General features: G+C 40.0%; 1 protein-coding gene across 1 annotated transcript in view; it reads left to right on the forward strand.

The window, feature by feature from the left end:
• Window positions 1-3,060: 3,060 nt before the first annotated feature.
• The window catches only part of LOC311298334 (uncharacterized protein), a 28,534-nt gene continuing 5,699 nt past the window's right edge, over window positions 3,061-25,895 (forward strand). Inside the window, exons 1-5 of the mRNA XM_084421158.1 lie at window positions 3,061-3,279; window positions 3,362-3,676; window positions 4,782-4,909; window positions 5,006-5,112; window positions 5,211-6,627. Coding sequence (XP_084277284.1) covers window positions 3,138-3,279; window positions 3,362-3,676; window positions 4,782-4,909; window positions 5,006-5,112; window positions 5,211-5,346 — 828 coding nt within the window. The 5' untranslated portion in view covers window positions 3,061-3,137 and the 3' untranslated portion in view covers window positions 5,347-6,627. The remainder of the gene's footprint in view (window positions 3,280-3,361; window positions 3,677-4,781; window positions 4,910-5,005; window positions 5,113-5,210; window positions 6,628-25,895) is intronic.

Consider the following 25,895-nt stretch of genomic DNA (forward strand, 5'->3'; position numbering starts at 1 on the left):
TGAGATGTGATCATTTTGCCAGAGGCGTTGTTGTAAGAGTCTAGACCTGATAATCCAACCAAGCGTTTAGCTGATAGCAGTATCTACAGGCTAACGTAAACAAGAAGTGCGTTACCGGCTTGTTCTACGTTGCCATAGCGATCATGGGAAAGGTCAGAGTTCGGGAAAGTTGTGAATATGAAGACTTCAAAAAGTGTAAACCCAAAACGACCAAAACTGCTAACGAAATGCTAAGTAACAATAACAGAGTCTCACAGACAACCATTAATCAAAGTGTTGCATGTGTAACGTTAACTCCTTATGCAGACTGATCTCATGAAATGGCGTATGTATGACACGCCAATTCGTATTTCCATTTTTGGCGTGCTATCAACACGCATAATCGCTTTTCAGCTTGTTTATCAACGACGTTGACTTAACGTTACATTACTCTCTATATAAATATATATATGACTTACCCCAACCCCGTCCCTAAACCTACCCGTCACTGGGGTTAATACCATTTATGAGTCTTCCCCTACCATCCTAGTAAAAAAATATCGCTTTGCTTCGTTTTGCTCGGACATTTAACGGCATAGACATACACGTGGAATCACTCGGACATTTAACGGCGTAGACATACACGCGGAAGATGATGGTGTGGACATACACGCGGATAGCTCAAAATGCGTATAGATAACACGCCACTTGACTTGAAAGTGGCGTGTATGTTTACGCAAAGTCATGATGTCATGTTGCCTTATGAAAAAACTGAGATATTTTTCTGAAGATCAGAAGAATATCTATTAGCCTTCCTGTTTATTTTAGTTTATCATTACATATATTATATATTACATATATAAATGATAAAAAAATTAATAAAAATAGCATTTCTCTAGGAAATGTTATATCGCAAGAAATACCGTTATCGCAATACTCAACAACAATATCGCATATTTTCCCAGTATCGTGCAGCCCTACTTAACAGTGTCCCAAGACAACATAAAGTACATTAATCTGATTAAACTTGATGTTTTTTATCGAGTTGATGTGGGTGTTGACAGGTTTGCATGGATTGCCTCAGATCATTTGCGTTTCAATAGCGTGCGCTCTCCGTAGGCATGTTCACATTAGCAGATAATGAGTTGCCACAGTGGCGTGCACAGACCTCCTCAGGGGCTGGGGCGGAAGGACCACAAAGGGCACACACAAAAAAAGAAGAGTTCCTTGTTTTTCTTTCTTTTTATCCTTTCTTTCCTTGGCATTCTATGAAAAGACGTTGATACAATTAGCATTACACATCAAAAGAAAATAGGGAAATGATGTATAATATTACTAAATATTATTTACTTTACCAAATAAAACAGTGAGAATCAAGAAGGTAATTATGAGGAATTCATGTTTAGTTTTGTTGATGTTGTAAATTTGATGTAAGTATTATATGCATGAAAGTGTTAGCTATCATGAAATCAGTAACACTTTACAATAAGGTTTCATTAGTTAAATTTGTTAACATGAAATAATGAACTGCACTTCTACAGCATTTATTAATTTTAGTTATTTCAGCATTTACTAAGACATTTTTAAAATCAAAAGTTGTATTTGTTAACATTAGTTAATGCACTGACTGTGACATAACATGAACAAACAATTAACAGGTGTATTATTATTAACTAAGATTAACAAATACAGTTAACATTTGTAAAAGTGTTGCTCGTTGTTAGTTCATGATAGTTAATACATGAATAATAAACAAATTAACCTTATTGTAAAGTGTTTCTATGAAATCAAAGATATAAATTCCTTACAATTTAGAGTTGGACATGGACTTAAGATTTCATTTCACTAGATGTATTTCACCAAGCTAATAACACTTGCTATGGCCTTGGATAAAAACGTTGACAGATGAATATGAAATTAATTACAATTAATACAAAATGAAATTCACTTTAAGGCTTTGTGCTTTCTTTTTGAGGTCTCTGTGAAAGTTTTAAAGCAGTCTTTTAGTGCCGCTTTCAGAGCGGTCACGTCCGTAACGGAGAACTGTCACGTCCGTAACATTGTTTTTTCCTCATAAATGCGAACACGAAAAAAAGAAAAAAAAATGAAAATGGAGACCAGTCGACCACGTCTCTACAACGTTCTCCTTGGGATAAACTAGCAACATCTTTTGAGGATGTGCACACAACATTTCTGGAACGTTAGCCAAGATTCTTTACCCCGATGTCCTCACAACGTTGTCATAAAGTAATGTCTCGCTGACCAAATGATGATTAACTGTTGACGTTGTCACAACGTACTGTGTTAGCTGGGAAATGGCCTCAGTACACTCAGTACAAGTCAAAAAAGGCAATCACATTTATGCATTATGATTTTCTATTAATAATTTCTTATTTCATGCAGAATTTTAATGCTCCTGTTTAGGCCTATTTAGGTTGGCAGCTCTGGTCTTTTCTTATCTTATCGTTATCACACCATTTAGATGAAAACGGAAGGCGATGTGTGAAACATACCATGTGACATATCGTGAAAGGAATTTTTTTCTCTTTTTGAACACATCCTATCAACTTATATATATATATATATATGAAAACCATTTACGCTTTATTGATTTATAGCGAGTGTGTGAATTTGCATGTACAGTATGTGACAGTAGGGCCTCATCTGACACATTTTATGTAAAGAGTTCCCTCTTTTAAAAATACCACGTCTTCCTCCCAAACCTAAAACTCACACAAATTTTGTACATATATTTATAAGTACTTGTTGAAGTAAAGATGTCAAAATTTATGTCAAACAGTCAAGATCCAAATGATTTCAGTTGATCTCTAATTATATGGTGAAACGAGTTCTAGTAGCTGTGCAGGTCTATTAACTTCAGTATGATAACAGGCTCATGTTAATGAAGTATATGGACAACGTCATATACATACATCTAAACACAAGACATAAATGCACAAGTGAAAAAAAAAAAAAAAATGTTTGTCAATAGTCAGCAAAGAGGGGGTTTTTTTAGCCCCCCATCTGGATATCACATGATCTTGACGACAGTGGTTGTGTCTGCTGAATGTAAAGCTCAAAAGCAGAAGTTCAGAGCAGTGCAATCCACTTGAAGAAACAACTTCTAATAATCTCACATCTACTTCAGCAGACTGAATATGTCTTATGGCAATATGAACATTCCCAGGAAAGATGGCATGGACAGAGTAGATGAAGAGAATATCTATGCTAATGCGGATCCTATAAACAGTTCTGATGTCAGGACAGAAACAGAGAACTCCCGAACACCTCAACACACAGGTACTGAGATTAATTTCATTATAACACACACATTTGAGTAATATGAGCAATTAGTGTTGATCTTCATATCTGTGGTGTTCAGGAAGTGATACTGTGAGGAACAGAAGCTCCAGAGCAGCTCTCGTGTGTTTGGCTCTGCTGTGTGTTCTTCTGCTGACTGCGGTCATAGTGCTGTGTGTCCACATCAAGACCAAGAGCACTAACTACACTGAAGAATCACACCAGCAACAAACCAAGATCTCCAACCTCACAGAAGAGAGAGATGAGCTTCTTACCAGGAACATGCAATTGACAAAAGAGAGAGATGGATTATCATCAAGTAACCTTGAGCTGATTAAACACAGAGACCAGTTAAATAAGGAGAAAAATGAACTGTCAAAAAGTCTTGGTGTAAAGGGTAAACAAAGTATATTAAAAACTAAACTTGGTTGTTTCGTTTTTACAGGATGCATTCAGAGCTGCCAACTCTCACGCATTCACTGTGAGAATCACGCGATTGACACTTCTCACACGTTCTCATGCCACACATCCATTTTCTAACACACAGAAAAATCGCGAAGCAGGTTACTTATGATATAAAAAAAAAACCTCAGCTCTCAGATTCTTTCAATTTTATTACGAAATTCAAACAATAAATACCATTTTGGCACTTGTAAATGTGACATGACAGATCGCTAGCGGCACGTGAACCGATCATCTCTACTAGCTAATAGTAAATAAACACAAACACTGTTGAAAGATACAGTACAACTTACCAAAATGTATATTCCTCATACATGATATCGATCAATCAGTGTTTTTCATCCGTGGAAAGGGGTCAATAAAACAGCTGGAGAACAATTATGTCACATTTACCTCAGGAAAGCCATTTAATGAACATAATATAGGCTATAGCCACTGATCATTATATATAGATCAGTGGCTATAGCACGTTAGTTGGCTAGAAAAAAAGAGCTATAGAGAGTATTTTGCTAAATATGTGTACTATATTACATATTTATTATATTTTTACTTGACATATTTTATTTTACTTTTACAAAAATTGTTATTATAATAAAAAAAACGCATTATATTTAATTTGAGTTATTTTCATCCTTAAATAATACTACCAGCTGATAGGGCTCTCTGGATGTTTACAGCATTAGGTGAGTTTTTTTTTTTTTTTTTTTTTGAGAAAAATTAACGCCTATCTTGTGTACCTAATATTTCCAAATGAGTCAATATTAAATCAAATCACAAGAATTTTATTTAATTGAAATCGTGAAATTTGTGTCAAGCTATAATAATAAAAAAGCATAGCTTACCAGAAATTGTACCATGTAAACATTGTAACATGTTGTCACTAAACCTAATAAAATTCAGTTTAGTTAGTAAAATGTTTTGACAATCACAATACACTTATGACAACCCCCACCTTATTTAGGTGAAACCGGTTAAAAATAAGTTTGTAGATCAGTGTGATGGGAATAAAGTGCTTAAACCTAAACTGGTTGTGTTTACAGATCGATGGATTTTCTATGAATCCAGTCTTTACTTCATTTCCTCTGAGAAGAAGAACTGGACTGAGAGCAGAAGATACTGTACAGAGAGAGGAGCCGATCTGATCATCATAAACAACAAAGAAGAACAAGTGAGTAAACTCATTTTCTGACTGGATGACAGTTTATAGGAAGAAAATTGTTAATTCTCTTTAAGATCTAAATGTGTTATTGTTTCACTTTCTCAGGGTTTTGTTAAGAAAATATCTGCTAATGTTAACGTCTGGACTGGTCTGACTGACCGTGATGTGGAGAACACATGGAAATGGGTTGATAACAGCACACTGACCTCTGGGTGAGAAATCACTGAATTCAACTGATTATTGTCTAATAAATGATCCTCACAGTCGGTATCATATCACACAGAAAGCAAATGCTGATCTTTAATTTCAGGCTCTGGGCGTCTGGAGAGCCAGATAGTCATGATGGAACGGATGAAGATTGTGCTCTAAATGATAAGCCAGGATTGGCTGATTATCCATGTAATGATGTTTTTCAGTGGATCTGTGAGGAGGTCATTTTAAAATAAGTCAATCCATAAACTGCAGGTTTAGGTAAAAAAATACATAAAGGTGTTTCCTAGTTCAGTATGTCCGTCCATTCAACTGATGATGAAAGAAATGTGGAACATGGGTGTTTCTTCAGCTTCATCCACTTTTTTTAATTGAAACTATTTTATTAAGTCTTTTTGTTACATGAAGGTCACATTAAAACATGGCAACTTTTTGAAATGCCCTTTAATGATCTTCAGCCTTTACAGTATTGATTTTTTAAATCTGGAAATATGAACAAAAATCATAAATGTTATTACATCTTTTTAATCTGAGTGAAATACAGTAAACAAAAACAAATACAATTTTAAAGTTTATTGTATGCAAATATTTTTGTATTATTTTATTTAACTTTTCTAGGTTTTTTTGCATTAATTAAACCAGCCCTCAGTTTCATAACTTCCCCCAGATGAACAATTTCGCCCCTAACAAGTTCTTATTAAAAGTGAACTTGTTTACTACAGCAAAAAAAGTTAACTGATTAAAATAAATGATGTGATCTCTCATGAGATGAAGACTCCAGTCATATCAGTAGCTTAATGTACAGTAGCTTCTTCAGGTCTGTTCAACATGTAAATGCTTATTGTATCAACACAGTATAAAACGTTGTTGCTGAGTTGACTTCTCTAAAGCTCACAAAATTATGTAGTTCATTTACACTTTTAGGCTGATAATATCAGTTGTAATAAGTCTTTCATTCTTTGAAAAAAAAAAATGTTTTAAAAAAATAGAAAACAATGGAAATTACTTTCTTCCAACTTTTATTAATATGGAGAGAGAGAGAGAGAGAGAGAGAGAGAGAGAGAGAGAGAGAGAGAGAGGGAAATAAAAAAAAATTATATTGTTATTGCTATATTGCTTCTAGTTGCCATTTAAAGTCAGTCATGTGTCATGTGGTCTCAAATAAGGAAAGACAGCAAAAGTTCTGTTTTCATTGCAGAAATCTTTTCAGTAAAAAAAAATGTATTTGTACCTAAGTGCATTTTTGTGTTGTGTTGTCCATATATTTGATTAATAAAGACAAAGCATGTTTTCAAGTAATTGATAAACTATGAACTGGAATATTCTGGATTTGAATTCTGACTGTTGTATGTTCTGACAGAGAGTTTGAAATCTTTACTTAAAAATCTTAGTTCACAGATATAAGTATAAAATTCTGTTTATGAGTGAGTGTTAAGCCTGGGTTAATTAGGAGGAACATGTGACGGTTTCCCTGTTGTTCTGTGTTTTACTGTGTGCTGCATTGCTTGTACGGGGAGGTAACTTGGTGGGAATTTAAAAATGGATTTAGCCTGATCGGGGAATGAGGGTTACCATACGTGTCCGAGACCTCCGTGAAGTTGGCACCCCATAAAACAAAATAATTTCCAAAACTATGCCATTCGTTTGTGCTGTGTTTGTGCTGATTTGTGCCGCAAAAACGAACGTTTGTGCTGGTTTGGTGTTTGAGATATTGAACATAATTTTTGGGGTTGTGTGACGTCACTCTCCACCCCATGTCCTTCAAATCGCTCCAAACCGGTGTCATTCGTTTGTGCTCGATTTGTGCCGTTACGATGAACATTGTATCTTTTCCCCCTCCTTAGAAATAACACATTGGATTCGGGACAGTGACGTCACTCTCCACCCCATGCCGCCCAAATCGCCCCAAACCGGTGCTTTTTGTTTGTGCTCGATTTGTGCTGTTTTGTGCCGTAGAAAGGACCATCATAAATGATTCCATTCTTTAGACATCACAAAATCTCGTCTCGTCTACAAACCTGTCCGGTTCGTTTGTGCTCGCACAGGGCCGCAGCTGTCAGTGTTCTTTTCTTTAGATATGGGAATGTTTCATTTAGATTTGTGCTATTGACATTTGGTCTTTATATAATCACCAATGTACTATGATATGTAATGTAGGCTACTGTCACTACTCTGGCTGTAAGCTACGTGTGACTGATGCTTCATTTTGTATTAAAATAAAATAACCAATAAAAAAAATGCATTTAAAATTTGTGTAGTGTCTTAAGTTTTCTGAATACTTTTAACAGCTTACAGTGCCGGTTTGTGCTGTAAAAAGTTTTGTTTGTGCTGCTTCGGTTTTTTAGATATTAAAATAATATTTTTTGGTCATTCTGAGGTCACTCAGCCCCCCCCACATGCTCCAAATTCACCCAAAATAGGCTTGTTCATTTGTGTTTCGTTTGTGCTGGTTTGTGCCGGTACAATTTTCGTTTGTGCTGCGTCGGGTTTTAAAATATTAGAAATATTTATGACACCAGTCATTCAACAGCACGGTAACACTTTAGAATAATGGTCCGTAGTTCCCAGGTGAAAAAAAGTATACTAAAATACATTTTATTTAAGTGCACTTAGTACACTTAATTAGTACACTTCCATAATGTACTTAAAGTGCTCTATTTTCGCGCACTTATTTTGTACTTAATATACTAACCCCTGGTTTCACAGACAGGGCTTAAGACTAGTCCTAGACTAAAATGTAAGTCTGAGCTGTTTCCACTGAAATAAACTTGCACTGACTGATCTTAAAAATATATCAGTGCCTTTTTAGTTTTAAGATGCACATCGGTAATGTTTTTTTCTAAGCATGTTTATAAAAATTACATAAATGTCCTAATTGATATATGGTCTAATCTTGGCTTAGTCTAAGCCCTGTCTGTGAAACCGGGCCTAAGAGCTTATCTTTAGTACTTCTTAAGATAAACTTAAGATCATCTTAGTGTACTCAACTGTGCTATTTTGAGACACACTGAAGATTAACTAAAATATGCTTTTAACATACTATTTCAGATTTAATTTATTTTATTACCCCTTTTAGTACAATTGAACCCATCTTTAATGCATTTTTAAATACACTTATAAATTATTTAAAATGTAAGAATATATAATATATACAAATCATATTTATGTATTGCTCACATATTTTTTATATTGTAAATAATTTCAAATATGTTTAAACTATGTTAACAGTACCTTTATAAAACATAATTAAATATGTTAATGGTGTATTAAAACACACAGTAAAAAAATATTTGTATAAAACACACACTTTCAAAGCTAGTAAACTTTAATGTATTACCCAGTGTACATCAGTACTAGCCTGACGTCGTCATACTCAGATTCTAGTCAGAATGTGAGTCTGATACTGCTCCATAGAGATTTGATTATGGGGTGTGTCTCAACCGAACCAGGAAAAAAAAAACCTCTGCACTCAATTGGATAGACCTATAACCAATCAGAGCAACGGAGTAAATGACGCATGTTCTTCATTCATATTTTCAACCAACAAAATGTCGCGGCTCTCTGTTCCTCTTTTAAAATGAATGCACTGTGGATATCTTCTATAACAGACGCGATGGCGGAATCTACACATGATGTTTCATAAACAAAGTTCGGGAGGAGCACGTACAAATAATCAATCCAATATCAACTTGTCATCAAACAATACCATGTCTAACGTTACCCTATCTATCAGCATGAGGAAGCATATTCACTCTGTCAACTTACCTAACACTCCTTGACAGTTTTTCAGCATCCCTCCACCACCCCGAATCCTCACTCTTGTCTTGTTCTCTCACAACCAGGAATACGGGGGAGTATGGCTACCGAGCCCACAGCTCTCTCCTCGGACAGCACGTCATATACGCATTTATTCTATCGACTTATTTGTGTGAAATCTTATATACGCATTATTCTATCTGACTTATTTGTAAATGTGAACTCGTGAAATCTCAATTCTCCAGCAGCAGTCGTCTTTGTTGTAAACTAATTCAAATCAAGCGCTCTTTGGTGACGTGGATGATTACGTTACCGTTGCTCATCTGTCCATCATCGTATAAAGCCCGTCCTGACAATTTGATTGGTCCGAACAATTTTTGTTCGGGCATAATAGCTCCTCAACGGAGCGAGTCCAGACCGAACTTCCCGACCAAAAAAATTTGTGGGCGGGGTTCGGGCTGGCACCCAGGCTACATCAGTACAGCAGCATATGTAAACTGTAAAAAAAAAAAAAACATTAACATAAAATACAGTGATCTGCAGAGGTATTATAAACAACAACAAAAAAACTACCTTCAATAAACCTAACTAGTCAATAAAGTGCAGTCATTAATAGCTGCAAACAGTTACAGTACTGTTACTGATTGGTCTTTGAGTTTGCCTCATTGTTGCATTTCCTTCGAATCAGTGCTCGCACCTCAGACGTGTTGGAAATTGTTTGATCACAGTGTCTATGAAAGGGGAAAAAGATGAGTTTATTTTTATATTAAAGCAAAATTAACCTCTGTTAAAAAAGTAACTGTTCCCTTTCAAAAGGGAACTTGCACTGCTTCGATGATGCTATTGGGGAACGATGTTCTCTAGGCGCCTCTTTAATTATTCTGAGTCGCACTAGTAGTGTCATAGGCTGTCGCCAGTCAAATTCTATTGCTGTGATTGTACAGCTTTTCAAACACCGGTTCACATGAAGGGCGTTCCCCATAGCGTCATCAATGCAGTGTCTCATTCCCTCAGGGAACAGAGGTCGTAACCTAGATATTTTTTATTACAACACAGTATGATGTTTTGACGTTTCCCTATGTTGTACATACAAGGTGAAAAAGACATACTGTTAAATGTGTTATAAATGCATTAAAGTATATTTGTTTTGTACTAAAAACATACTTAAGTACATATTTATTACATTTAATAGTAAGTCTTTTCACCTGGTAAAAATGGAATTCTTTAACATGGAATGTAATGCTTAGTTCACATTTTAACAGTAGACATTTAATATAAAATGTTAATGTAATTCAGAAAAGGAGTTAATAAAATAGCTCTTGAACAACTGTGAAGTCTACATGGTATGTCACTGTATCACAGCAAAAAAGGGCAATTTAGGCTAACTGTTTAACTGAAAAAGTATACCCAGCCAACAAGAATAATAATTATAATGTACAACAAATGCTAATCTTGTTTTAGTCAGCCCCCTTTGACTTTGAGAAAAAAAAAGAAAAAAAAAGAAGTTACTTACCGAAACACATACACTCTTCAAAGAGTTAAGGAAATTAGAAGTAGTGCAAAATATTGTAAGCCAGGACAAGTGACTTGCAGCTGTCCCAAAAAAAACAATTAAATAAACAGATTTTTACATGAATGAGCACAAATTAGGCTAGACTAGGAAACTAGGAAAAAATGTTGGAAAAAACTAGGACAAAAACTAAACAGTGAGCTATTTATTTATGCAAACAGCAACTAAAACTTACCAGTAACTTCTGATAGCAGTATCTTCATCTCTTCGAGTCTGATTCGACTTCGACTTGAAAAGCTTGGCTCTGATTGGTCAAATTGAATGTAGCTGAACTGAAAAAGACGTGCTGTTACACCGAGTCAAAAATACGACTGGCAAAGTAAACGTAAATGTAATACAAATCTTACCTAGAAACATAATGAGGTTCCAAATGTCACACGTCATGCAAACTTGAAGATGGGGAAAAAAATTAAAACAACACTATTAGTTACGTTTTCTATTAACGTTAGAAAAAATAAATAAAAATCAAAATACTGTCATGATCACTCATTAAGTAGTTGCAAAACATTTAAGAATTCCGTTAATCTTCGAAAGAAAAACTGAGATATCGTAGGCTAATGAAACCTGAGAGATTTAACTTATATCCCTCTGATGAACGATCCACCAAAACTGTTCACGTTTGAAAAAGTTAATCGCAAAAAAACATCACCTAATCCATATGAATCGCGTGGTTTCCTCCAAGTCCTCTAAAGAAACACGATCGCTCCAGTTTAAATTTAGACTTCTAATCTCTGAATTATTAGAAATCTAATCACATTCAAGGAACGCACAGCAAGCTCTGAGTGAGGTGTGAGCTCATTATTATCACAAGAACCAATCACAGACGTTCAACGGCTCTGGAACCAATCAGGATTAGTCACGTGTGTTATTCGTGTTTTTCTAATTTAAACAAGTACAACATATTTTTGGACAACATAAAACGTCTTTGGAAAATGTATCTATGATGCATTTAAAATAATATGATGTTGATATCCTTGTGGGAATTTCAGTAGTAAAAACATATGTAATGGACAACAGCCTAGCCCTTTACAAATATAGCCTACAAACAAGTAAAAGTGAACAACATTCATTTTAAGTGCTTATTGCAATGCTTAATAATAGTTGACAAATGTTTATAATACATTAGAAGTTGGTACATTATACAAAAAATCTAAAATATTAAAATGGTAAAATGATAAATATTACAAATATATTGCAGTAGGCCTAAGTGTTTAAAGTACTTTAAACACACTAAAAGCTTAATCATTTAGCTATGTTCTTACACAAGTTACACAAATGTACTTTAAGTAAGAGCAACATAAGTATGTTTTCTTTAAATACACTAAAAATTCACACAAATGGTATGATTGTGTTAGCATAGCCTATTTCTTAAAAATTTAACTAAGCATATTTATTACCAATCTACTTGTGCACTTTTTAGAAATATATTAAAAGTATGCTTGTGTTTAGCATATTTATTGAAAGTATAATTAATCATATATTTATTACCAATGTACTTGGAGTGCATTTGTTAGAAATATATTAAAAGTATGCTTGTGTTTAGCATATTTATTGAAAGTATAATTAATCATATATTTATTTCCAATGTACTTGGAGTGCATTTGTTAGAAATATATTAAAAGTATGCTTGTGTTTAGCATATTTATTTAAAGTATAATATTAAGCATATATTTATTACCAATGTTTTCTAGTATATATTTTTTAAATATATTAAAATACAATTCAATGTATTTTTTATGCACTTCAAATAAGCATGTTGGTAATACAAATGTATTATACTATTTGTATTTCAAGTATATTTTTAATACATTTAACCCTCTGGGCTTCTTCGGTCAAAAATGACCGAAAACGTATACATTTTGAATTTTTTTGTTGTATTAGCTATGTGAACACACAAAAAAATCATGGACATGATTCGGATATGTTAAAGGGTCGTAAAAAAAATAGTCACACTTAGCTTCCTCCCGGTCAAAAATGACCGACATAGGAAATGAATGGGAAATGCGACAAAATACGAAAACTCAGAGAAACTTTTGGTGGTACAAGCTACAGATCAGCCACTGTGCAGAAAAAAAGTGCACAGCAATGAAGGGGTGACACTCTAAAACGTACTCGGTTACTGACGTAACCTCTGTTCTCTCTAGAGAGGGAACGAGTATTGCGTAAGCTAGCTTACGCTGCGGGAAAGTCTCCTTTCTCGAGATACTGAAGCCAAAAATTATCCTTAATTTTTTAAATCTTGTCAACGCAGTGCGGCAGCCTGCAGACCTAGGGCAAGCGACTCGCGTGCCCATTGGCTGCTCTGCGGCAACTGCAGCAGCCTATCGCTGAGCCCTGGGCGTGACGTCACGTCCAATGAGCGCGCTTGGCGCGCTCAATGCGTCACAGCCCGTCATTAGGGGTGTGGCTTAGCGTATATAAGCAAGGCTCAGAGGCTGCTTCGCTGGTTTCTGTCGCATGAAGCGAAATGAGCTCGTGGCGAGAGCACGGCGGGTTACGCAATACTCGTTCCCTCTCTAGAGAGAACAGAGGTTACGTCGGTAACCGAGTACGTTCTCTTACGAGAGGTTCTCTCGTATTGCGTAAGCTAGCTTACGCTGCGGGAACACCCTTGTCAACGCCGTGCGCGCGCCCAGCATCCTGAATGAGTCCCAGGGAAAGCCCGGGGAACGCGAAGCGGAGCTGGGCGGCCAAGATACCACAGTACACAAGCACATATTATGGGGCAAGGAGCGGCACAGCCGGTCCAGACTGACACTTCCCACGTAGTGCAGCTCAACCAGTAGAGCTAAATCAAACAACGTAGCCCGCGCACAGACAGTGGGCTGGCTACGCGAAACTTATACTGATAACACTTTAGCCTGCAAGGCGGGAACTTCCAGGTTGTAAAACCTAACAAATGTGGAGGGGGAGGCCCAGCCTGTCGCTGCACAAATGTCATGAATGGGAATCCCGCTGGACCACGCCCACGATGAGGCCATGCCTCTGGTGGAGTGCGCTCGAATGCCCAAAGGGCACTGCAGGTTTTTAGATGCGTAAGCAGCCGCGATAGCGTCAACTATCCATCTGGATAGGGTGTGTTTCGAGGCGGCGAGACCCTTGGTGCGCCCACCGAACGCAACAAAGAGCTGCTCTGAACGCCTGAAGGCGGCGGAGCGCGAAATATAGCTTCTCAGCGCCCTAACTGGGCAGAGGAGATTACTATCTGCCTCGCAGCTAGCATTCAGCAGGGCTGAAAGGGAAATGACCTGCGCTCTGAAGGGAGTGCCCAAAATTTTGGGGACGTACCCATGCCTCGGTCTGAGAATAACTTTAGAGTCATTGGGACCGAACTCGAGGCACGCAGCGTTAGTGGATAACGCGTGAAGGTCTCCCACACGTTTTACTGAAGACAGTGCTATCAGAAAAACGGTTTTGAGCGTTAGGTATTTCATATCCACAGTTTCCAGGGGTTCAAAGGGATGTGCTTTCAGGGCGTCTAAGACCAGTGAAAGATCCCACATAGGAACCGAAGGAGGTCGCGGGGGGTTCATCCTCCTCGCTCCTCTAAGGAAGCGGATGACAAACTCGTTCCTTCCTAATGCGCGGCCCGGCTCTGAGACAGAGAGCGCTGAAATGGCCGCGACATAGACTTTGAGCGTGGAAGGGGACCTGCCCGCGTCCAGTAGCTCTTGAAGGAAGCACAATACTAGCGAGACCCCACATGTCTGTGGATCGAGCCCTCTGGCAGTGCACCATTTGTTAAACACCGACCATTTAGACGTGTAGAGCCGCCTCGTGGAGGGAGCTCTAGATTGTATGATCGTGTTCATCACCCCTTCTGGTAGATCAGCATGTAATTGTTGAGGCTCCACGCATGCAGAGACCAGCGCTCTGGGTGGGGATGCCAAATCGAGCCTTGGGCTTGAGAGAGAAGGTCTCTCCGCACCGGGATCGGCCAAGGGGCTGAATCTGCCAATTGTATGAGTTCCGGGAACCAAGCTTGGTTCTCCCAGAACGGGGCTATGAGGAGCACTGTGTGGCGCGCTTTCCTGGCTCTCTCGATGACCTGAGGCAGCAGAGAGACCGGGGGAAAAGCATATAGCGGGCCGCTGGGCCATGTCTGGGCCAGCGCGTCCTCGCTCTTTGAAAAGAATATTGGGCAGTGTGCGTTGTCTTTTGACGCAAAGAAGTCGACTTTCGCTCTGCCGAAGCGGCGCCACAGCGACTGGACTGTTTGGGGGTGTAGAGACCACTCCCCAGGGGGAACGTTGTCCCTGGACAGTCTGTCGGGGCCCTCGTTCAGATGGCCAGGCACATGCGATGCTCTTAAGAGAGCGCAGAGAGTGCTGAGCCCATACGAGGAGGCGTTCCGTCAGGGCGCAGAGCTTCTTTGATCTGACACCGCCATGGCGGTTCACATAGGCCACTACTGATGTGTTGTCCGTGCGGACTAGAACATGGTGACCATGGAGGAATGGGAGGAAGTGCATGAGCGCTTTCTCGACCGCGAGCATCTCTAGACAGTTTATGTGTAGGAGATTCTCCTGGTCTGACCAGCGGCCATAGACCGGTCTGCCTTCGAAGAGCGCTCCCCAACCTAGGTTGGACGCGTCTGTTGAGACAACTTTCCGGTGTGAAATCACTCCCATAATCACTCCAGTGTGATACCATTCGGCTGCTAGCCAGGGCTGCAGGGCTGAGACACAGCCCTGAGTCACTCTGATTAGCGAGCCGCCGGTCGCCCAGGCTCGGTGGGATACGCGCACTCTCAGCCAGCGTTGAAGCGGGCGCATGCGCAGTAAACCCAGCTGAAGCACTGCTGCAGCTGAGGCCATATGCCCCAGGATGCGCTGAAATGCTTTCAGAGGAACCCGATTGCCTTCTTTGAAGGATGCGGCGAGGCGCCGGATGCGGCGCGCGCGCTGCTCCGACAATCTGGCCGTCATCGCCACCGAGTCCAGTTCTATTCCGAGAAAGGAAATTGACTGACGGGGCGAGAGCGAGCTCTTGGTCCAATTGACCGCTAGACCCAGACCTTCCAGATGGCTGAGAAGCGCTGTTCTGTGAGACACAAGTTCTGTCTCTGACTGCGCTAGAACAAGCCAGTCATCCAGATTAGATTAGATTAGATTAGATTCAACTTTATTGTCATTACACAAGTACAGGTACAAGGCAACGAAATGCAGTTTAGGTCTAACCAGAAGTGCAATAGCAGCAAGTGCAGGATATACAGTGGTTCATAAGTGCAGAACATGGATATGTACTGAATAAATATAGAGTTGAATACTATTATAAACAAAAATTTACAGATAGATTGTCCTATGAATATAATATACAGATAACTATTACTGTGAACAGAATTTACAGCTAGATATGTACTGAATATAATAATATACAGATGGCTATTACTATAAACAGAATGTTTACAGATAGATATGTACTGAATATAATATACAGATGGCTGTTACTATAAACATAATTTTACAGATAGATATGTACTATGAATATATATACAGATGGCTGTTACTATAAACAGAATGTGAGCATAATATACAGATGGATATTACTATAAACAGAATTTTACAAATAGATATATGTATAAGTTAGGCTAATGAGCAGTATAACAATGGATTTAAAGTAGTGCAAATAAAGTTTGGACAGAAGCTATCCGAGTGAGTGCAGTGGAAAGTAATTGCATATTACAGTTAAGGTACGATATTGCAATGTATATATAAACAGTCGGTACTGTAAATAAACAGTCGGCAGTGCAAATTGAGCATATTCCAGTCAAGGTAGTAGTGCAAGATGCATATGTAAACAGTTGTTACTGTAATAACAGTCAGCAGTGCAAATGAACATTATAGTATTGCAAATAACAAAATGGAGGCAGGTGTGAGGAGGGAGAGGAGAGTCAATCAGTATATAAGGGGAGTGGGATCAATGAGGGTTAGAGTTTAATAAAGAGACAGCTCTGGGGAAAAAACTGTTCTTTAGTCTGCTGGTCCTGGTCCGGAGGCACCTGAAACGCCTGCCGGAAGGCAGGAGAGAAAACAGTCTGTGGGCTGGGTGAGAGGAGTCCTTAAGGATGCTGCGAGCTCGATGCAGACAGCGTTTCCTCTGGATGTGCTCGATGGCAGGTAGTGGAGTCCCAGTGATGCGCTGGGCGGTTTTCACCACCCGCTGCAGTGCCTTGCGCTCTGCAACAGAACAGCTCCCATACCACACTGTAGCACAGTTGGTCAGGATGCTTTCTATTGCACAGCGATAGAAGTTCACCAGGATAGTGGAGGAAAGCTGATTCTTCCTCAGTGTCCTCAGGAAGAAAAGGCGCTGGTGAGCCTTCTTGACCAGGCTGGAGGTGTTGGTTGTCCAGGTCATGTCCGCCGAGATGTGGGTCCCCAGGAACTTGAAACTGGAGACACGCTCAACAGCCATTCCATTGATGTGGATGGTGTCGTGTGTGCCTCTTGACACTTTCCTGAAGTCCACGATGAGCTCCTTCGTTTTGGTGGTGTTGAGGAGCTGGTTATTTTCGGTGCACCATGTGGCCAGGTGCTTGATCTCCTCCCTATAGGCAGTCTCATCGTTGTTGCTGATGAGACCAATCACCGTAGTGTCGTCCGCAAACTTGACGATGGAATTAGATCCGTACACAGGCTTGCAGTCGGAGGTGAAGAGGGAGTAGAGGAACGGGCTTAGCACACAGCCCTGTGGTACACCAGTGTTGAGTGTGATGGATGTGGAGCAGTTGGAGCCTGATCGAACATTCTGGGGTCTGTTGGTCAAGAAGTCCAAAATCCAGTTGCACATGGAGGTGTTGAAGCCCAGGTCTCCAAGTTTGGCTATTAACTTAGTTGGGATGACAGTGTTGAATGCTGAGCTGAAGTCAACAAACAGCATGCGTGCATAAGTGTTCTTATTGTCCAGATGTGTGTCCAGATAGTTCAGAATTCGCATTCCCTGACTTCTCAGGGGAGCGAGAGCCGTGTCTATGCATTTCGTAAATGTACGGGGTGCTAAAGACAGGCCGAACGGCAGGACTGTGTATTGATAAGCTCGACCGTCGAAGGCGAATCTCAAGAATGGCCTGTGACGGGGGGTTATCTGGATCTGGAAATACGCGTCTTTCAGATCGAGAGAGATAAACCAGTCTCCTGGGCGGATCTGCGCAAGGATCTGTCTGGTTGTAATCATCTTGAACGGCCGTCTCATGAGAGCCTTGTTCAGATGTCTCAGATCTAAAATAGGTCTTAATGCTCCGTCCTTCTTGGGAACGAGGAAGTAACGGCTGTAAAAGCCTGACTCGCTCAAGGAAGGATGAACCTGTTCTATGGCCCCTTTTCGCAGCAGCTTCGCTATTTCTGCTTGAAGCAGGTGCGCTGTTTCCAAACTCACTAGCTCGATCTCGGAAGATGGAGCGCGATCTGCTGTCAAATACCCCAGGCGCGAGAGCGGCGTGGGGATTATGGTGTCTGAAAGTGGGTGCGCGTGCTCGCTAGGAGGACTTCGCGGGCTCGGGCTTCAACGCGATCTTGGGCCGCGGGCCCCGGGGGGGCGGCGGTCTGTGACGGCTGGTCGAGCGCGACCTAGGGCGGCCGCCCTGGCGTCGCTGCGAAGTGCTGGGAGGCCGGGAAGAGCGCTGAGTAGAGCTGCGCACAGGAGGCTGAGTTAGAGGGCGGCCTGTGGCTGGGCTCGATCGGCGGGGCAGGAAGAGGTTCATAGCCTGCGACGCCTTCTGCACTTCAGAAAAGCGATCCACTATCCCGCTGACCGCAGGGCCGAAGAGGCCGGTGGGCGAGAGTGGTGCGTTGAGAAATACAGCGCGCTCTGACTCACTCATATCCGCGAGCGTCAGCCAAAGATGTCTGTCGATGACGGTGAGCGCGGCCATAGATCTGCCGATGGCTTGTGCAGCGGTCTTGGTAGCACGGAGCGCTGCGCAGATCTGTTAAAACAGATTGATCCGAGCCCTTCTCGTCCAGTTCACGGAGGAGGTCGGCTTGAAGGATCTGGAGAATGGCCATCGAGTGCAGGGCGGAAGCAGCCTGGCCGGAGGCGGTGAAAGCGTGGCCGGCGATTGCTGAGGTGGTCCTGCAGGCTTTAGACGGCAGGGCAGACTTTGAGCACCATCTAGCAGACGGCGGGCAAAGGTGCGTTGCCACAGCCTCCTCAACGGCGGGGATACCGTTATAGCCGTTCTCCGCGGCCCCGTCCACTTGGGAGAGAGCCGAGGAGACTGGCGAGCGGAGTCTGGCGGAGAACGGCGCGTTCCAGGATTTAGAGAGCTCAGCGTGGAGCTCAGGCAGGAAGGGTGCTGACCTAGAGGCAGGCGCAGGGCGGCGGCTAGGTAAAAAGCACCCGTCGAGGCGATTGGGCGCCGGCTCCTTGGGTGGGGACCAATCCAGTCCCATTCTCTCGACCGCTTGAGTGAGGAGGTGGAGAAGCTCCGCGTCGACACTAGCGCGGGATCTGGCAGACTCCAAAGTCGAGGGGGCGGAGCGGTGAGAGCCCGACCACTCCTCGCTGTCAGACGCAAGCAGAGAGCAGCTGTCAGCGGCGTCATCTGCATCATCTCCCAGGACGACGGCAGTGCGGGCAGAAGCCGGCCGCTGCGCGTCGGTGAAAGGTGGGGGAGAAGGAGAGAGCAAGGCTCGCGGGAGAGGTTCCGGCGAGCACTCAGCTGTAGCGTCAAGTTCAGGCGGCCTTTGAGAGCGACGTTTCTTTTTACGTGGCCCGGAAGAAGTGGCCGGAGAAGGCGGAGGTTCTTCAGTTTTAGCGAGTCGAGCCCGTAGGGTCGACATCGGTAACTCCTCACACTGTTCGCAGCCGCCCTCGGAGAGAGCGCGGGCTGCGTGGTCGAAGCCCAGGCAGAGAGCGCACACCACGTGGCGGTCTCGTCGCTGAGCGCGGCTCTGCACGAGCCACAGGATGAGCGAGGCATTTGCAACAACGCCTCGCACTCTTTTAGATGCAAGTGTGTCGCGGGGCGAACACACAAAACACACAAACACAGAGCGAGTAAAGGATATATATGCCGGATAGCGCAGCAGGCAGGGAAGGCTGAAGGCGGCGAAGCGGCCGGCGTCCTCAGGCTGAAATCCTCGGCGTGCTGGTCGCTTGCTTCGACGGTGGCTTCCTCAGAGATGCGATGCGAAGAGCTTCGCTGAAGAGACAGAAATCAGCGAAGCAGCCTCTGAGCCTTGCTTATATACGCTAAGCCACACCCCTAATGACGGGCTGTGACGCATTGAGCGCGCCAAGCGCGCTCATTGGACGTGACGTCACGCCCAGGGCTCAGCGATAGGCTGCTGCAGTTGCCGCAGAGCAGCCAATGGGCACGCGAGTCGCTTGCCCTAGGTCTGCAGGCTGCCGCACTGCGTTGACAAGATTTAAAAAATTAAGGATAATTTTTGGCTTCAGTATCTCGAGAAAGGAGACTTTCCCGCAGCGTAAGCTAGCTTACGCAATACGAGAGAACCTCTCGTAAGAGAACATCAAGAGTGCAAATAAGACACCCTCCCCCCCACACACACACACCCACACACACAAACACACACACACACAGAAATTAACTGGTAAGACTGAAACAGCAAATTTTGCTCCAAACTATATAAAAATTATATACTCATAATAACTCCAAAACTATAGCAAGGAGAGTCAAAAGGTAGGTATCGTTTGAAAGAACTCTTTTTAAATTTTTTGAAAATATAAATTACATTACATTTGGACATTGTCCTGCAGAGAAACTGCGGATAAAAGACAATATATATATATAATTTTTATTATGATTTTGCATATCTTTCTTATTTGTCATGGAATAACTCAGGAAGGAAATAAGGTAGGAGGAAAATTCTTTTTTAGTGAAGTCCCCCTACATGTTAGCTGCATCTGGATAAAATTTTTTATAATTTTTGGACAAAGGAATCAAAAGTTACAGCATTTGTAAAAGAGATAGCCTTTTTGTATAGTCTTTGACACCCCCTCATGGGCAATTTTTTCTCCATGAAGAATAAAAAAATGTAAAAAATGAAGTGCCATTTTCAATGATCTGTGAATGTTTCATGAGCTGTATGATGTTTTTGACACATTGCAGTACATTATTTTATAGATTATGAAAAAAAAGAAATTATATTTATCAGCAAATAACTCAGCAATACTTATGAGTTTTTCAAAGTGGATACATTCACTGTAAAGTTCAGACTCTAAGCTTTCAAATGACATCAACTTTGTGTTAATCAAGGCAAGATTTTTGAAAAATATGGTAATGAATATTTTCGCAGCTAGGTGGCACCTGCTGGCGGTACACTCGGTTTAAGAGGGATTACTCAGCACTCTTTAGGAGTTAATAAATGTAATTAGATGCATTAAAAAGCTGAGATCCTAAGCTTTAAAATGATATATAATTTGTGTTGTTCCATTCAGTGGTTGCTTAGTAATTAATTTTTTTCTTACCGAATGGGAATAAAATAAATGAAAAAGCTATAGGCAGCCTATAGGCGGTTATAGGACATGACACATATTTATATATTTTAAAGCCACTAGATGGCGCTCTTCTCACTTGGATTTTTTTTTTTTAAGGCCTGCACTCTATTTTGATGTGAAATGTTGCATTTATTGAAAAAAAAAAAAATAATAAAAAAATAATATATATATATATATTAATTCTAATGGAAAAAATAGCTCATAAAAATTATATAATTAATGCAAAGTATCATAAAAAACTCTAAAAATTCTAAAAAAATAATCAGAAAATATTATAGAACAAAAATATATTTGATTGGTTATCCTGGGAAAAAATAAAGTTAAATTTTAAGGCTTCGCCCGTTTTTGACCAGGAGGAAGCTAAGTGTGACGCATTTACGAAGAAGCCCAGAGGGTTAATACTACGTCTTTTTCACCTGGGAGTACTTCATCTGAATACACTTAAAATCAATTTAAGAATTAGAAATATTTAGTTTATTTTTATAAAGTGTACTTAAATAGCACTTTTGGGAAAATTTTATTTTTGACTATTACATTTTGAATATATTTTAAGTAAAATCAATTTAATTTAAACTTATGATAGCTATCTAAAAGTGCACAAACAATGAACTATTTTTAATGCGTTAAAAATGTACTTGTAAGAAATACACTAATAAAACACTTCTGTGTATTTTTTCAATAGTATATCTTATTTCTATGCACTAAAAATACATTTAAAATATCAATGTTATTTAGTATACTTTCGCAATTACACTTAAGTACTACTTAAGTAAAAATATACTTTTAATTAGTGTATTTATAGTGTATAATTTTTACACTTTTCTTTAGCACAAAAAATAAGAATGTACTACAAATGTACTTTCTTGTATTTAAGTGTTTTTTTAGTGCACTCAAGTACACTTTATTTTCACCTGGGTTAACAAGTAGCTATGCAGGAAGTAATAGGTAGTTCTGCATTAACACCAAACTTAATACTATTAACTAATATGGAAGCAATATTAACTAAGTAATAGCTAATTTAGTACAAAGGTAGTTCCTTGGTAGGTATTTGATTATTACTAAAGAAATATGTCCTCATTGAGAACTACTTGTGAACTAAGAAAGATTAACCAATTAATTACTAATCACAAAAGTAACATGTCTAAAAAGTGAACAATTGTGTTTTTTTTTTTACTTTTAACATGGTCATAACATTTCAGAAGCTTGTGCCTCAAATGGGTTCTTTGTGGAAACCAGTTTATGAATATTATATCCCCCCAAATACATTAGCTACAGGTTGAGATTGTGACTACTACTCTTGCCAAAGGATGGACGTATGTTCTCTGTTTATTTCAAACTTAAACATAGAATAATACTAATAATGATAATTTGTTTATCATAAGATGAATGACAGATGAATATGAAATTAATTACAATTAATACAAAATGAAATTCACTTTAAGGCTTTGTGCTTTCTGTTTGAGGTCTCTGTGAAAGTTTTAAAGCAGTCTTTTAGTGCCGCTTTCAGAGCGGTCACGTCCGTAACGGAGAACTGTCACGTCCGTAACATTGTTTTTTCCTCATAAATGCGAATACGAAAAAAAGAAAAAAAAATGAAAATGGAGACCAGTCGACCACGTCTCTACAACGTTCTCCTTGGGATAAACTAGCAACATCTTTTCAGGATGTGCACACAACGTTTCTGGAACGTTAGCCAAGATTCTTTACCCCGATGTCCTCACAACGTTGTCATAAAGTAATGTCTCGCTGACCAAATGATGATTAACTGTCGACGTCGTCACAACGTACTGTGTTAGCTGGGAAACGGCCTCAGTACACTACCACAAGTCAAAAAAGGCAATCACATTTATGCATTATGATTTTCTATTAATAATTTCTTATTTAATGCAGAATTTTAATGCTCCTGCTTAGGCTTATTTAGGTGGGCAGCTCTGGTCTTTTCTTATCTTATCGTTATCTAACAGTAACACCATTTAGATGAAAACGGAAGGCGATGTGTGAAACATACCATGTGACATATCGTGAAAGGAATTTTTTTCTCTTTTTGAACACATCCTATCAACTTATATATATATATATGAAAACCATTTACGCTTTATTGATTTATAGCGAGTGTGTGAATTTGCATGTACAGTATGTGACAGTAGGGCCTCGTCTGACACATTTTAGGCAAGGCAAGGCAAGTTTATTTATATAGCACATTTCATACACAATGGCAATTCAAAGTGCTTTACATAGAAGAAATTAAAATAATAAAAAGAAATAAGAATAATTAAAACAGTTTATAAAAATAAAATACAGTACAGTACAAACAGCCGGACGAGCATTGGCACAGTGCTCATTCATTAAATGCATAGCTAAACAGATGTGTTTTGAGTCTGGATTTGAAAGTGACTACAGTAGAAGCACATCTGATCTCCTCTGGAAGCTGGTTCCAGCTGCGGCTGGCATAATAGCTAAAAGCAGACTCGCCATGTTTAGAGTGAACCCTTGGTATTTCAAGCTGATATGATCCTAATGATCTGAGTGATCTGTTGGGTTTATATTCAGTGAGCATATCTGCAATGTATTGAGGTCCTAGGCCATTGAATGATTTATATACCAGTAATAATACTTTAAAATCAATCCTAAATTTAACCGGGAGCCAGTGTAAAGACCTGAGGACTGGTGTGATATGTTCATATTTTCTGGTTCTGCTCAGAATCCTGGCGGCAGCGTTCTGTATGAGCTGCAACTGTCTTATGGTCTTTTTGGGAAGGCCAGTGAGGAGTCCATTACAATAATCCACCCTGCTGGTGATGAATGCACAAGTTTCTCTAAGTCTTGTCTGGAAACAAAGCATCTTATTCTTGCAATATTTTTCAGATGATAGTATGCTGATTTAGTTATTGCTTTGACATGACTACTGAAACTAAGGTCTGACTCTAGTGTCACACCAAGATTCCTGACTTGATGTTTAGTTGTTTGACCCCTAGAGTGAAGGTATGCGTTCACCTTGAGAACTTCATCTTTGTTTCCAAACGCAATGACTTCAGTTTTGTCTTTGTTTAACTGAAGAAAGTTTTGACACATCCAACTGTTGACTTCATCAATGCATTGGCACAGGGAGTCAATGGGGCTGTAATCGTTGGGCGATAGGGCTAAGTAGAGCTGTGTGTCGTCTGCATAGCTGTGGTAAGAGATTTGGTTCTTTCTCATTATTTGGCTCATTGGGAGCATATACAGGTTGAACAGGAGTGGTGCAAGAATTGAGCCTTGAGGTACTCCGCATGTCATGGATGTCCACTCAGACTTATGGTCTCCTATACTCACATAATAACCTCTCCCATCTAAGTATGACCTGAACCATTTTAGGACCATCCCAGAAATCCCCACCCAGTTTTCCAGCCTGTCCAGAAGTATGTTATGATCGACAGTGTCAAATGCAGCACTGAGGTCGAGTAGTACCAGCACTGATAATTTGCCTGAATCAGTATTTAGGCGAATATCGTTTATTATCTTTATGAGCGCTGTCTCTGTGCTGTGGTGCGGTCGGAAACCAGATTGAAAATTGTCAAAGTATCCATTCGAGCATAAGAATTTGTTCAGCTGATTGAAGACAACTTTTTCAATGATCTTGCCTATAAAAGGAAGATTTGAGATCGGCCTATAGTTGCTTAATATGTTCTTATCCAGATTGCTCTTTTTCAGGAGGGGCTTGACAACTGCAGTTTTCAGGGAGTTTAGAAAACTCCCAGAGAGAAGTGAAGCATTTACCACTTTTAGAAGATCTGCTTCTAGACTGTTTAAAACACTTTTGAAAAATGATGTGGGAAGTGTGTCAAGAGCACAGGTTGATGTTTTAAGGTGCTGTACGGTTTCTTCCAAAATTTTGCCATCAATTTCTTTGAAGTCAGACATAGTAGCTACTTTCTCAGGTGGTTTGATCTGTCTGACCCCAGTGCAACTCAAGGATGTGCTGATCACCTTTCTGATATTATTGATTTTCTCAGAGAAGAAAGAAGCAAACTCACTGCACTTGCTGTCTGAGAGCATTTCACTGGGAATCTGGCTTGGGGGGTTTGTCAGTCTCTCTACAGTAGCAAAAAGAGTGCGTGTGTTGTTTAAATTACTGTTTATAATATTTGAGAAGAAAGTCTGTCTAGCTTTGCCTAGTTCCATATTGAAAGCATGAAGGCTGTCTTTGTAGATGTTATAATGGACTACAAGTTTTGTCTTCCGCCACATGCGCTCTACTTTTCTGCATTGTCTTTTCATATTTTGCACTGCTGTTGAGTTTCTCCAAGGTGCTTTTTGTCTGCCACTCTTCTTCCTGACTTTCACAGGAGCAATTTCATCAATTACACTTTTAACTTTTGAGTTAAAAGAATCAAGGAGAAAATCAACAGAGTCTGCAGATATGCTTGGTGTTAAGGATATAGCCTTCATAAATAGTACACTAGTGTACACTCACTTAAGCATCTCTTCTTGACAGACACAGATCTCGCTTCAGTGGCAGGAGAGATCAATATATCAAAGAAAATACAGAAATGATCAGACAGTGCTACATCCTTAATAACAATTGATGAAATGTTTAGACCCTTACTGATAAGTAAATCTAGAGTGTGTCCACGATTGTGTGTGGGTCCATGTATATGCTGAGTCAGATCAAAAGTTTTTAAAACACTTTTGATTTCTTTTGCCATATTGTTCTCTGCACTATCTATATGGATGTTAAAATCTCCAGCAATGGCAAAACAGTCAAACTCTGAGGTAATTGTTGATAACAGTTCTGTAAAGTCCTCAGCAAAGGCTGGAGAGTATTTTGGAGGCCTGTAAATAATGATAAGTAAAATGCGTGGAGCACCTTTTAACACAATACCCAGATATTCGAAAGACGGGTAATTCCCAAATGATATTTGCTTACATTGATAGATGTCTTTAAAAAGAGCAGCTAGACCCCCACCTCTCTTAACAGCTCTGCAGACACTCATAAAAGTAAAGTTAGGAGGGGCT

The sequence above is a fragment of the Rutilus rutilus genome, assembly GCF_951802725.1.
Source record: "Rutilus rutilus genome assembly, chromosome: 10".
NCBI classification, from domain to species: domain Eukaryota; kingdom Metazoa; phylum Chordata; class Actinopteri; order Cypriniformes; family Leuciscidae; genus Rutilus; species Rutilus rutilus.